We start from the raw sequence: 15,577 nt of genomic DNA, 5'->3' as shown, positions 1-15,577 counted from the left end.
TTTTCTCTGAAGAGCTGAAGGTAGAGCAGAAAGCATCTTTTAATATTTTTATATATTCTTTTAATTTACCCTTTTATAAGTACAGGTATTTCATCCATACGACAAGAGCCAGGAATATGTGTTCATGCCCAAAGATGGATGGGCTAATTCATTTCCTTTCTTTAACTCAGAGGGGATCCTGAATGCATTCTTAAAGTTAGGAGTATTGGTCTTGAAAATAAATGAATGTACATTGGTGATACTATCAAACTCTTAGAGGTCTTGTTTGTTCTCAGTTTTGTCCTTTGTCATTACTGGAAATTAATGGGAACATATATTAATCAAGTACTAATATCTGACAGTATGTAGAAAAATATAACATTAGAATATGAACATTATAGAAAAAAACATTAGAATATAAACATTGTAAACATAAAATCAGCAACTAGGGTAAGTAGAAAATAAATATTAGTTGGAAGAAGCCAGAATTAGACATATGGTTTAAATGGTAGTTACCAGTTCTGAGGAAAAAATGTCAAGCAAGAGCTTACCACACAACACACACACACACACACACACACACACACACACAATGGGAAAGACAATTAGAAGATAAGACAATGCAAAACAAATTATCATAAAGAATTTCAAGAAGTAAGATATTGCCATTATTTTCATCATTTCTGCAATGTATTATTCTAACTTATATGAATTTCCTGTTTCTATAAGACTTTCTTATGCGTTAGAAAAGATGAGATTAGCTTAGAATCAGCCACTTGTCTGTTGAGAGTACAAGAGTTTGTTTTCTTGTCAGCACTTAAGGTAAACAAAGAAATACTCAAGACAGACCAAGGCTCTAGTCATTGTAGTTAGCCTATGGAAGTATAGAAGTTTGTTGCATCCATATATCTGGTCAGAGTGGACGCATACAGAGCCATGTTTTTCATACCATCAGCCAAAGGTAATTGATTCTCCTCTTCTACAGTTAGACTCTTTAACTGATAAAAATTTTAACTTAAAATATGTCTTAACTGCTTACTTCATCCTTTCACATTTAGAGACTGTCTATTTGATTAATTGTGTTTCACACTTTTGTTATAGTGTTAAGCTACATTTATATATCATAGTAAGAAAGGACATACACAGATAATTTCTTGGGAAATGACATCTCACTTTCTCCAAAGCCATAGATGGATTTTTAATATTGTTTTGCTCCAGCAGTGACTACCAGACTCTTTTCTTTTTGTCTTTGGCCTTTGATCAAGCACTCTGCCTTTTGTAGTTTTCTTCTTGCCATAACTGCCAAACAAAATTGAAACAAAACATGTTCTGTAGCTTCTTGGAAGCCAGAATCACAAATAACTTAACAAGAACTCTAGCTGAGTGTGCACTATGATAGCACTTGGAATGATTCAGATTGACAGGCTTAACTGCAGGGGAAGAAAACAACAGAAAGATAAGGAGTATTTATTTTTAAATAACCCAGACAATCACTAGATATCTCTGCATAAATAAAAAATAGGTCAGTTGACTTGTAAGGAAATATTATGCATAAAGTTGGCTACAAAGCTGATTTTAGGAGATTTATTGTCTTGTTTGTACACATATGATTATATACATGCTGGAAGTCATAGGACATTTTATAAAACACTTGTTCTCTTTCTAGTATATATAATTTATAGATAATAGAATTTCAATGCAACAAAAGGCAAAAGAATAGCAGCTTGTATATATTTTATTGAAAAATGTCAAATCAACCAACCCGAGAGTCTTGTTCCACAGTTAGCCTTCCAGTTATCTGTTAAACTTGCACCCTGCTTTTAATAAAGAATACAATTTGCCTAGAGAGAGGAAAAAATATCAGGAGAAGTAGCATACTAAGTCATATTTTGCAAAGAACACATGGTGCTTCTAAGTATGGTATTTGTTTCTATTCATTTAATAGTAATATGCTATAAGAATATAGATTCCAGATGAGAAATTTTCAGTGGTAGAGAACCACGAAAGGAATTCTTTCTTGCACAGTATAGTACAAAACCAAACAATAACCCTTTGCTAGTGGTGATTTCTCAGGGCTTCTGAATTTATGCAGGCTAGACTATTATCATGTGTATGGAGTAAATTGGATTAGCAATATAATCCAAGTCTCACAAGCAAAGGGATGAGAGACATTGCTACATTTAGACAGGATCTTCATGGTTTTAGTATTTATTGATATCAAATTAACAAAATTGACATCATATGAATGAAACCTATGAGCAGATGGTCAAGTCAGACTAAAAGCCAAGGAATTCTTTTTTTTTTTTCTCTTAATGATCTTGCAACTTAAAACTGTGCCAGGAAAACATGCACTCAACCTGAAAATGCTGGAATACTACAAAGTTGATTAAGATGAATTCTAATGCCTTGGTTGAAAGAGTGAAGGATATAAGTATATTGGACTATTATTGTGAATCCAGTCTGTTATAATCAAATCTTTTCAAAACTAGAGTTGGTATCTGGAACAGAATGTTAACTTTGAATTTATGATCTCAGAAAATCTTCTGTAAAGCTAATTGAGTAAATGCCAAGTAAATTTTATCTTTTTTAATACCTTTATATAGAAAACCACAAACTAAAAAAAAACTTTTAATGAGGAAGGCTGGGAAGGTTTCTCAGTTGTAGAGTGCTTGGCTTCCATGTATGAGGCTCTGGGTTCGATTCCTCAGCACCACATAAGCAGAAAAAGCTGGAAGTGGTGCTGTGGCTCAAGTGGTAGAGTGCTAACCTTGAACTGAAGAGCTGAGGGACAGCGCCAAGGCCGAAGTTCAAAATAAAAAAAATGAGGACATAAATGATCCTGAAGAAGTAAATTAAGCTTTAAAAAGATACAGCATGTATATTTTTTTAAAAATGCTAGTAGTATTATTTCAGTAAAGAATAATGAAATAATAGTGTCCAAACACTTTATTTAGCTGCCTGAAAGTAAAGAAAAAAATTCACCTTTCCAACATGTGTTACTCACAGAAGAACAACTTGAGTAAAGCAAGAAGATTGGTTATCCAAAAGATAGCAGAGCAGAATTGTGTGTCAGTGGAACTCTGTGACCTTTATCACACTCTGATGCCCTAGATATATTCCTCTGGCTGAAATAGTGTTCCACAGTTGTGAGCCATTTATCTGCCCAGCTGTGACAAGCCCATGTTCTAGGATATATGAAATCTAATGTGTAGTAAAATGTTTCAGGCAGTAAAAAAGTTTAGAAGGTCTGCTCACATGAATATTTATGGTACTCTGTGCATAGAAAGATGATGCACTGCATAAGTTCAGTGCTCAGAAGACTACTCTATCTAATGAAAGGCCATCTTGTTGTGACCCAAAGGAAAATAATATTTTTCATAGGATCTTCTCAGGAAAGCAGGACTGAGTAAAAACATGTAGTATGCCACAACTTCAAGTTTCTCTTTAGGTCCTTATGTCTTCCTGCTTAATACAAAGGCAGTAAGAAATTCTCTACTCCTAATACAAAACAAACAAATATGTCTTAATGTGAAACATGAAAGGGCAACAAAAATTTTGTTTTGTCTGTTATACTTGGACAAATGCTGTTTTGACTGAGTTACTGTAATTTTGTTACAGTTGATGACAAATCATCAAATGAAGGAAGAGCCAGAGTTTTGTTTAGCATAAGAACTGAGTTTGAAAAAAGGAGCAAAATTAGAAGCACAAGCACATGTTCATTCATATGATAGTTTTATAGACCCAAGTTGGATCGATGTATTGATTTGATTTACTAAACTGAGATCCAAACTGGAGATGATGTAAACTTTAAGTAGAGAAGAACAATTAGTAAAAAAACAAACAAAAACCAAGAAAGAAAGAGAGAAAGAAAATAAGAAAGAAAGAGAGAGAGAGAGAGAAAGAGAAAGAAAGAAAGAAATTGCTCCTTTAAATTATTACGGACCAGACATTAATCCTAGCAAGAATTCTGCAAGTTTATACCAAAGGAAAGTAGCTAAATCTTGAATATGTATTTTCTTTTCTTCAAGGTTCAATTCTAAAGAAATCTTTGTAATTACTGCACTTGTGATCATACTGAAAGCAATTTAGGGATTTGTTCCAATATCTGAGTGCTGTACACATTTAGTCAGACAAATATTGAAGAAAATGATATAGGAGCTTTAAGCATATAGTCATATTTTTTAGCATTACGAGATAACTCTCACAATGCTCTCTCATGCATGTTTTGTCTCTGTCTCTCTCTGTCTCTTTCTGACTGTCTGTCTGTCTCCCTCTCCCTCCTCCCCATCCTCACTGTTCTCTGCCAGTTCAGATATATCTGGTTCCCTCTTTCAGTCTTTACTACAGCAGAGAAAGCAAATTCAGTGGCTTAGTCCATGGGAAGGCTCGGGAGGGAGGTATTTGTATTTTCTTGATAAATGTGTTACAACAGTTCTTTCCCACATGCAATCCAACATGTTCTTCTGTAGTGTCTTAATATTTATTCTCAGTTTACTTATCTCTATGATGCAGGTAATAAAATTTTGTATAATACCTAAGGTAATAGTGATCAATTGAGATAATGAAAGGAATCACCTTTAAAGCAAAACATTATATGCGCATACTAGTCTGTTGATTGGTAACTCCCTTGTACAACTCCTTAAAGATAAAATTAAGATACAATTTTTAAAAATGTTTTAAAAAGCAAAACTACAGATAAAATATAGTGGTATTTTATGGTTCTTTATTGTTATTTTGATGGCAAATTCCCTAAAATAAATATTTGAGTCAATACAAAAATTACTATCAAAAACCTTTTAAAAATCTTATTTATGGAGATGTCTGCCAGTACAATTTTCCTTTACTATTTTATATAATACGACAATATATGGTCTTATTATATATAATATATATGTATTATATATAAATATATAATATATATACATATACATTATCTATAAGACCATTGTATTTTTATATATACATACATACATATATATATATATATATACATATATATATATAAATGTTTTTTGAGGAGGTGAGAATGGAATTCAAGGCTTTGTATTTTCCAAGAAGCTCTCTTCCACTGAGATAAATCCCCAAATCCCTTAAAGTATCTTTGCTGTATATTTTATTAAGCTTTAGTTAACATTTTGAAAGCTACCTCATAATTATCATGTCCATTTTATGTATCGTAATGTCAGAGAATTTTAAATCAGAGAATAGTATTATTTTAATATACTTTATATATGCAACATGGAGTATTTAGTGCATACTTGGATATATGTAGTGAGCTAGTTGCTATAACCTGGAAAATTAACATATTCATCATCTCTCTTAATTAACGTATTCATCATTTATCTATGTTACCTTACTCTGTGTGTATGGTAAGTTAATTTAAATTAATTTCTGCAAATTTTCAGCATATGTAAAATATGAATATTGTAGTGCTTTTGTCCTCTAATACATGCTTGCCTTATTTATCCTCTGTATCTGTGAATTTGTTTCCTTTGACCTAAACCTCCTTTACTCCCTCTTTGCCCAGAAGTTGTAAATTCAACTCAGAGATTATGTTCCCTTCCGGGTTTACACATGTCTACATCATGAAATAATATTCAAAGAATGATACCCTGAAATGAATCTGGAGGATATTCATTTAATAAAATAAGACAAGCATAGTTCAACAAATATCGTGGGAACCAACAAAATTCATTTTTTATACTATACTGGATAACGAAAGAAACATTCACATACCATGGACTGTATTTCTTTCATTCTTTTCTTTTTGTTTTTAACTATAGTTAATCCCGGGGAAGTTGTCCCTCATGTATGCAAAGCTGGAGAATTTCGCTGCAAGAACAGACACTGTATCCAAGCTCGGTGGAAATGTGATGGTGATGATGACTGCCTGGATGGAAGTGATGAGGATCCAGTACATTGCTGTACGTTTGTCAAGGAGTCTTACTTACTCTGTGCTTTCCTCAGTCTTTCAGTGTATGGGTGATCAGAGAATTTCGGGAAAGATTTAAAATACCTTTGATGCAAAGAGAAAGCATTTTTTAAAACAGAAAGACCATGTGACCTGCTTTACATAGGCTTAAAGCACATTTTCTCCTCTACCCACCCTTCACATATTATTTCAGTTAGTCTCAAATCCTTCTTTTCTCATCTATGACAGTGCCAATACAATACTGTCTAAGGTTACACAAGGGCTTGTTTTAGATTTCTGAATTTAAAATATGGAAAACTTGACTTAATTACCCTCAAGATTGAGTAATTTGTACAAAAAAATCACAATCTATTTCACTGCTCCTTGGCAACATAACTTTTTTGGGGGGGTGGGGGGATCCAGTCGTGGGGCCTGAACTCTGGGCCTGGGCGCTGTCCCTCAGCTCTTCAGCTCAAGGCTCACGCTCTATCACTTGAGCCACAGCGCCACTTCTGGCTTTTTTCTTTTTGCTTATGTGGTGCTGAGGAATCGAACCCAGGGCCTTATGTATGCAAGGCAAACACTCTACCACTGAGTCACTTTCCCAGCCCTTGGCAACATAACTTTGAATAAGTTTCAAGAAAATAAACTAATTTTGGAAGATGTTATCACCTAGGTTTGCTGACACAGGACATGTGGAATGCACATATGGGTACCCACGTAAAAGTAATCAGGTTTGGCTTTCTTTTCTTCTTAGCTTCTAGTTAGCCTCTTGTCATTTGCTAGAGTAGAAATAGTTTCATGTTTTCAATAGAATTAAGGAAATTTCTCATATATTTGGAAGAAAGCACTTTGAAAAGTTTGTAAAATCATCTTTAGAGAAGGAAAGTAGTTAATGGTTTTGAGAGAAAACACTAGAGACAGGTCACAAGTTCAATATTTTTGAAAGAAAATAAAATACTGTTTGTGAAAAGAGGCATGTGTTAGATACATGTTTTGTTGATTTTTGTATTTGACCTTGGGAGATGGTTTCAAAAGAGTGTTTTTTCAATTATTGAAATTTTCAAATTTAAGTGTCTATCTGTCTTGCATATCTATTTATCTATCTATTTATGTATCTACCTATGTAGATACATCATCTACATAGATGATTATTAGCCTCTATGTATGCATTATTCTTTATCATCTGTGCAATATTGTGCTTGAACTCAAGTCCTCATGCTTACTAGTCATTCTACCACTTGTGCCACACCACTAGCCTCCTGTGTGTGTGTGAGAGAGAGACAGAGACAGAGACAGACAGAGAGACAGAGACAGACAGACAGACAGACAGAGAATATTGGAGCTTGCACCTCAGAGCCTGGGCACTGTCTCTTAGCTTTGTGCTCAAGGCTGGCATTCTACCACTTGAGTACAACTCCAGTTCCATCTTTTGGTAGTTAATTGACTGTGAGAGTCTCATGGACATATGAAACCTATGAAACCTTCACTGGCTTCAAACTATGAGCCTAAGATCTCAGCCTTCTGAGTTGTTTGGATTCTAGAAATGAGCCATCAGGCCTTAGCACATAATCATTTCATGTTTTGTTACTTAAGTTCCCATATTTTTGCTGTTCTGACTTAGACCACAATCCTACTTCTCTTCTCATATAATTGTCAATATGGTAGCATACATGTAAAGCTTTTGTTGGTATTTTTGTTGAAATGAAGTCTTGCTAGCATTCTGTGCAGGCTGACCTCATTGATTCTCCAAATCTTGCCTCCTGGATAGTTGAGCTAACTGTGCCTAAACTTTATTAATAAAGCTTATTTTTTCTGTCTTCTTAGAAACTTTTGATCTTTATCTCTTCCTAGTTTTTATTGGCTAAATTAGGGTCCATCTTAAATTAATTTAGCAATTCTTCTTCCATTATTCCTACCACTATCTCTTTTAAACATAAGCTTACTCTCTACACTACTTCTAGAATAATATTTGCAGAATAAAATTACTAATTGCTTAATCAAGAAGTGGAATTCTAAATCTGTTGTTGGACATATATGATACATCCTTTATGACTCAGACTAGCATAGTACATCTGCTTACCCTTTTTTTTATTCTTACTAAGTTGAATTACATGTTATCTTTTTTAAATGTCCTACTACCTTTCTCCCCTATTAGACTATACTGAGTCATCCCTGTCTATGGAATTGTAAGTAGTTTCTCATTATTTTCTTAGAGACTTTTTTTGGACCAACAAACCCTATTAGACAAAGGGCAGTGGGGAATGAATGCAACAGCAATATACACAAGACAATATATTGGAGATAATATGTACAACTTGTCATGGATAGGGAGAGGAAAATTAGGAGAAAAATGAGAGAAGGGGTAACACATTTGATAAGAAATGTACTTATTGCCTCTGTTCATCACCTTGACAACAACAACAACAACAAACTCAGTACAGTCTAGTCAGAGTTTAATATTCATCTCCTGTCTACACATTTATTATTAGTGTTTGCCACACTATATTGCAATTGCATTCTTATTTATTTAACACACTTGATAACAGACTAGTATCTTCATGAAGAGCATTGTTGGATTGCAGCCTGTTTGAATTCTCAATATCTAATAGAGATTCTAAACAAGGAACATTAAATGACTGAATAAATAAGTGAATGGGTAGCAAAACATCTCCAGTTTTCTGGAAGTACAATGTCTTCTCTGAGTAAAACAGACATTCTAAGCAATACTGTATTTTAAGGTTTCTATTCAAATACTTCATAAGCAATTTAAGATGATTGTTTTAGAATTTAAAGTCATAATCTTTAATGTAAAATTTTGTTGTCATTCTAATTTATATCCTTCAACATCTCAATTTCAAACCATTGAATTATGTATGAATAACGATTTACTTTACTAAAGATAATTGCAAAGCTTTGCTGAGATGATGTGAACAATCTTGGTACTTTAAAATGCAGACCTTCTGATATGTTAGGGGATTTTAGTTTTTATGTCTAAATATTAAATGCTTCAATGCCAGAGTATGTGTATTTACTCTTTTTAAATTTTTTCACTTTACATAAACAACTTTTGAAAAATATTAAAACTATGTAATTCCCAAAAGTACTTTTAAAAAGAGCACTGTATAGGAAATAAAAGAAAATGTACTCATATCTGCGCATTGTGATAAAAGTTAAACTTACTCAAATTCTCAATTAAACTAATACCCAAATTACTTTTTAACTATACAAAAGGACAACTAATAAGCGATGGAAAAAAACAAATAAAAAAAAGGGTAACTATTAGCCAAAAGGAAAATCAGTTTAGGAAGAATGAAACAGGCCTCTAGCACCCTGGAAATAAACTTTTTTTTCTTTTTTTTCATCATTTTTTTTATTAATAACTTTTTTTTATTGTGAAAATAATGTACAGAGGGGTTATAATTTCACGTACAGTTTTAGAAGGCTAATGTAAAAGCAATGCTACTGTGCTTGGCTATTAGAAGTTTAATCTTTAGTTGTGCAGTTTTCCATTTAAGGATTGTGCTCATCTTAAGTATTTGGTTTTGTAATTACATTTTTATTCATTTTATTGAAGGGGAAAATAAAAAAAAACAAAACTCATGAGTACCTTTTATTCTTTTTTTATTAGGTTTTTTTTTTTTGGTCAGTCGTGGGGCTTGAACTCCGGGCTTGGGTGCTGTCCCTGAGTTCTTCAGCTCAAGGCGAGTGAGTGCTCTACTGCTTGAGCTACAGTGCCACTTCCATTTTTGTTGTTTTTTGTTTGTTTGTTTTTTGTTTTGTCAGTCACAAGGCTTGAACTCCAGGCCTGGGTGCTGTCCCAGAAATTTTTAATCAAACCAAAGAAGTGTTCTACCACTTTCAGTCATAACTCTGCTCCCAATTTTTTGGTGGTTAATTGGAGATAAGAGTCTCATAGATTCTGCTGCATGAGCTGGCTTTGAAACCAGATTCCCAGCTCTCAACTTCCGGAGCCAGTTATAATGATAGGTGTGAGCCACTGGTGCCTGGCTCTGATTACCCTTTTTGCTATTAAAGTTATGTAGAACCTCATTGTTAGCATCAGTGCTACGTAACAAGGCACTCACACACACACACACACCTATAGATCTATAGATAGAGATATATCTTTATGTTTCCTTCCAGTTCTAAGAAATACTGGGTGAAGCAGAGTGGTATTAGACTTATAAGAAATATTTGAGTGGATTCATAGCTTTAAGGAAGAGTATTTTTAATCTACATGACTAAATTGTTCAAAGACATACATATCATGTTTATATATTAGAGTGGGAGGTTAATTTTAAATCATTAATAAAACTTTTGCAACAGGATCATTTATCCTGATAAGCGATTAGAAAACAAACTTGTGACATAATTTGAGTGGACACATGACAGAGGAATACATTTTCTTCTTTTAAAAGTTTAATTACTTAATGTCTTCTGTAAAATTGTCACATTTTAGCAAAGTTTCAAATATTGATATTTGCTATACAATTTGATATGATCAATGACAGAAGCTATTTATTGTACTATATATATATATATATATATATATATATATATTTTTTTTTTTTTGTCAGCCATGGGGCTTGAACTCTGGGCCTGGGCACTGTCCCTGACATCTTCAGCTCAAGGCTAGTGCTCTACCACTTGAGCCACAGTGCCACTTCGGGTTTCCTGAGTGATTTACTGGAGATAAGTGTCTCATAGACTTTCCTGCCTGGGCTGGCTTTGAACCATGATTCTCAGATCTCAGCCTCCTGACTAGCTAGGATTACAGGCATGAGCCACCAGAGCCCAGTTTATTATAATTCCTAGAACAGTTTTATGGCTGTAATTCAAAACAAATGTAAGTTTATGCAATTTTCAATAATAAACCTGTCTTCTTCCCTCCCAGTCAATCACAGTTGTCCTGATGACCAGTTTAAATGCCAGAACAATCGCTGCATCCCCAAAAGATGGCTGTGTGATGGAGCTAATGACTGTGGCACCAATGAGGATGAATCCAATGAAACTTGTGCAGGTAAAGGTTTGCTCAGGAAATATTCATAAATCACCTTCATACAAAACGTAGTCTCCATAAAAATGCATGTCAGTGCTTTGAGCTAAGCTGAACTTTTCAAGTACAGATTATCTGATTATTGTAGTGACAAATGAGTTCAGAATTTAATGCCACAAAAACCAGATAGAAGTAATCTTTCATATCATCTTTGATCATAAATTTGCTTTCCAAAGTCTTTTCATATTCCATCTCTCCGTATGTGTTGACTGTTGATACACTTCTTGTACAAGACATGTCCCTCTTAAATCTTATTTGACTGTGTTTGTTGCAGTATTAGCATGCTGTGATATGGGCCATGTCACAGAGAACATTGTTTTTTTTTGGTTTTACTTTAAAAATATGTAAAGATAAGATTTGCCTACAATGGAATAGCTTTGAAAATAGGTTTCTGTTTGGGGCATATAATTTATGTGAAGTAACATTTTTTTAAAAATCTCACATGAAGTCCCAAGACCACTAATCCTTTTTATATTTCCATATAATCTATTCCATTGTAATAAATCTTTGAATCCCCAGCCAGGTTTTCATTGAATGAAATTATACAGCTGGTAGTACAGGTTACAATAGAATTCTAGAAAGGTCATTATTACTCAGATAAACATTGAAAAATTACAATAGCTTGCAGATGCCTGTGCTTTTCTTTACATAATAAAGAAAAACTAGTGTGTTTGATGACACATAATGATATGATTAGTATAAACAAGTTTTAGAAGAATGTTATATAAGCCAACATCAAACATATCTGCCACATAACATCCCTTTCTCTTTTGGACAAAGAAAGGCTTACTAAATACAAATTATTAGGAAGTCTTAGTGAAAACAATGGGACAGTGTTTTCAGAAAGGATTGGCAGGTTGAGATTTCTTTCTCTTCTTGTTTTGATACTGCCTTTCTTTAGGAAGCCTTTTATCCCTCAGCATCTCCCTTCAGTCATATGTTTTGTTCACTCTTACAAGTGTACCAATTAGTGACATTTTTCCAATTAGTTTTTCACTTTGTACAAAGCAACATTGGAAAGAGCAAAATATATTTGCTGAGGATTCATGGACCAGTTATTCTTGTCTCTTGAATTAAAGTCTCCTTTGCCACTTAGAATAACTGAATTTAAAATTGTGTTCATATCTTACATGATACTTTTTTATTGGGAAAATACTGTACAGATGGGTTACAATTACATGGGCAAGGTAATGAGTACGTTTCTTATCAAGCCTTGTTGCCTCCTCTTTTGTTTTGTCTTCCCTTCCCTTCCCATCTCTGCACCCCCTCCACACCCCTCCACCCCACCAAAGTTGTAAAGTTCGTTTTCCGACATAACGAATTGTAAATCTCATTGTTGCAAAGGGCCCACTTGTATCCCTATTTAAACATTTTTTCCCTTCCCCTCCACAAATTATACCAATATCAAATACAATGAAAACAGGGGTTATACCATGTGGGAGGGAAATACAAAGCAACAAAGAAATCATCTTATAAATATTTAGAAACAATTGTAAGAAAGAAAAAACATTTGAGTCTCTATCTTGGAGTTCAGTTCGCCTAACATCAACTTATCTGACCATTTCTGCTTGTCTCAGACATACACTAGTAATTGCAAACAAGGGAAACCATGGGACCTATTTTTCTTTGACCCTAGCTTACTTTAATTAATATAATATTTTCCAAGTCTTTCCATTTCCTAACAAATGGGGCAATGTCATTCTTTCAGATAGAGTCATAGAATTCCATTGTGTATATATACCACATTTTTTGATCCATTCATCTACTCTTTGGCACAGGCCGAAATTTTCTTAAAAGAGACCCAGAAACACAACAAATCACAGAAAGGTTGGACAAATGGGATTGCATGAAATTGCAAAGCTTCTGCATGGCAAAGGACGGACATAGCTAGCAAGATCAATAGAAAGCCCATGGATTGAGAGAAGATCTTCACTAGCCACACAACAGACAAGGGTCTCATATCTAAAATATACCTGGAACTCAAAAAATTAAATCCCCCAACAACAAATTCTCAAAGAAACAACTGCCCAATAAATAAGTAGGCTAAAGACTTACAGAGAAACTTCTCTGAAGAGAAAAGAAGGATAGCCAGTAGACACATGAAGAAATGCTCAACCTCCCTAATCATAAAAAAAATGCAAATCAAAATAACATTGAGATTCCACCTCACCCCAGTTAGAATGGCTATAATTAAGAAATGTAATAACAACAGATGTTGGAGGAGATGTGCCCAAGAGGGAACCCTACTGCATTGTTAGTGGGAGTGTAAACTTGTTCAACCACTTTGGAAAGTAGTATGGAGGTTCCTCAAAAGACTCCACATAGAGCTCCCCTATGACCCAGAAATCCCACCTTTGGGCATTTACCAAAATGATCACAAACGAGACCATACTAAAGCTACTAGTACAACTATGTTTATTGAGGCATTATTTATCATAGCTAAGTTATGGAACCAACCCAGATGCCCCTTAGTAGATGAATGGATCAAGAAATTATATAATACTTTTATAAAATCTTTTCTAGAGAAAAATACACCTGGAGATTATTTGGTTCTAAATCCTAGCTTTCTAAACTGCTTATATAGAGATGAAACATAAAAGAGAGGACCTACCTAACTTCACACCTTTGGTACTAGTTTAGGGGATTCTGAGTTCTGAATTCTGTCTCCAATGTATTTGTTTTTTATTAAACTATACTAGCCTTAATATTTGCTAGAATTTTAAGTTTTAAGAATGTGTTGTCAGGCTGCTCTTGCAATATGGCTATAATATATAAGAATCTCTCTTTTAAAGCTATTTTTTAATTCAAAGATTATTTTTCTCACATCCTGAAAAAGGAGCCCTGCTTTCTCCCTAACATAGGAAATGCTGAATAAAATTGTACTATCTTGTCTTCTTTATTTATATTAGAATCTTTAAATGCATTGCTTCTCTATGATTTTTAAAGGACCACTGAGACATAGCTATCTATTTAATAATTGAAAAATGGAAAAGAAAATACATATAGAAGCCAACAAAGCCACCTATTCTAGTGTCTAACATTTATAGGACACTTGAATCTAGTAATCCAATTCAAAAGTAGAATACATCTTACTTAAATGGCATTTCAAGTGATTTCACCTGCAGTCTACTACTCAGAAGACCTTTACAGAATGCTTATTGTAGTTTCTATGGCCAACAAATACCTTAAGAGCATGAATAAAAAGTAGACATGGAATATGTGTGTGTGTGTGTGTGTGTGTGTGTGTGCTTTTTTTCGTTAGAAAACTATACAGAATGTATGTATATTAAAATGTACTTTCATTTACCAAAATAAATAAAAAGACCATATATTTTAGAATACTAGTTCAAGCAGCAAAGTCATATAGAAAATTTGCTAAATCTTTTCTGGCTATTTCTAAGTGCATCTACATGGACAAGCATCCTAGATAAAACAACTTTAAGTGGAGGATTATTTTGAAATTGAATCTAGAGTCCTATACCCATTAACATTTTGATCATTTTATATCAAGAAGAAAATACTTTCTCATAAGAAGCCAATTTCCTGTTTTGTTCCTTTAGGTTTCTCCTTCATCTATCTGTTACTTCTATAAATATTTATCAAGGTACTCATGATTGAATGGGATAAAATGTATAGTGCTTTTTCACTCCAAAGCTGAGAGTGAACACTAGAGAAAACTATGTCAGCAGCCATCTTACCAACTGTGCATTAAGGCAAACCATACTGGAACACCCAAGAAGAGTGAAGAATTTAGCTCTTTTCTACTTGGGGAAAGTTCCTGAGAAACAAGGCCCAAGAGGAGCCTTTAGAAATCCCTTAGAAAAATTCCTAAATAGCAAAACTATTTCATTAGGAGCAATAAGTAGTCTGATAAGGCCTAATATTAGTAATTTCTTGTAGAAGGAATTATTCACTCACCTCTTCTTTGGTGTATGAGTGGACTTTTTTTTCTCAGTCGTGGTGCTTGAACTCTGGGCTTGGCCACTGTCCCTGCACTCTTCAACTAAAGGCGAGCGCTCTACGGCTTGAGCCACAGCACCACTTCCTGTATTCTAGTGGTCTATTGGAGATAAGAATCTCATGGACTTTTCTCCCCGGGCTGGCTTTGAACCGAGATCCTCAGATCTATGAGTGGATTTTTTGAAAAGTAATTTGTATAAATCCAGTAATAATAAGAGATGTTTAGCCTTTCCATTCTGTTATTATATTTTTAGATCTTTGCTCTAATTTGTAACCATGCATAATGATACACGAGTGAGAATTTTCATTGCTTACTGATAATAATGAAAAGATAACTTAAACCAAATATCCATGAGTAAATGGCTACATATGTCTACATACATGTGTGTTTTTATATCTGTATATGTGAGCACACAAAATATTTGAGTCTATTTTTAAATAGTGTTGGTATGCTAGACAAGCTTTCTAACACTAAACTACAATTGTAACATATTTTAAAGACAATACCTTACTGTGTAACATAGTCTGTCTGTGAACTCATGTCCCTGTTTACTATGCCTTCAGAGATCTGATATTAGAAGTGTACCCCTGCTTGACATATATTTTGTTAAAGTAGAATGCTTTGATTAAATGCAGCCAAAGTAAAGTTTAGGATGATTATAATTTGT

The 15,577-nt window shown here is 33.8% G+C and overlaps 1 protein-coding gene across 1 annotated transcript in view; it reads left to right on the top strand.

Annotated features, from left to right (window-relative positions):
- The window catches only part of Lrp1b (LDL receptor related protein 1B), a 1,466,647-nt gene that overhangs the window by 793,545 nt on the left and 657,525 nt on the right, over positions 1 to 15,577 (top strand). Inside the window, 2 exon segments of the mRNA XM_042683428.1 lie at positions 5,763 to 5,903; positions 10,788 to 10,913. Coding sequence (XP_042539362.1) covers positions 5,763 to 5,903; positions 10,788 to 10,913 — 267 coding nt within the window.

Source organism: Dipodomys spectabilis, unplaced genomic scaffold (assembly GCF_019054845.1).
Source record: "Dipodomys spectabilis isolate Male_0828 unplaced genomic scaffold, ASM1905484v1 ptg000081l, whole genome shotgun sequence".
In the NCBI taxonomy this organism is placed as follows: Eukaryota; Metazoa; Chordata; class Mammalia; order Rodentia; family Heteromyidae; genus Dipodomys; species Dipodomys spectabilis.
Note: the sequence above shows the minus strand (reverse complement) of the source record. Positions and strands in the feature narration are given on the sequence as shown.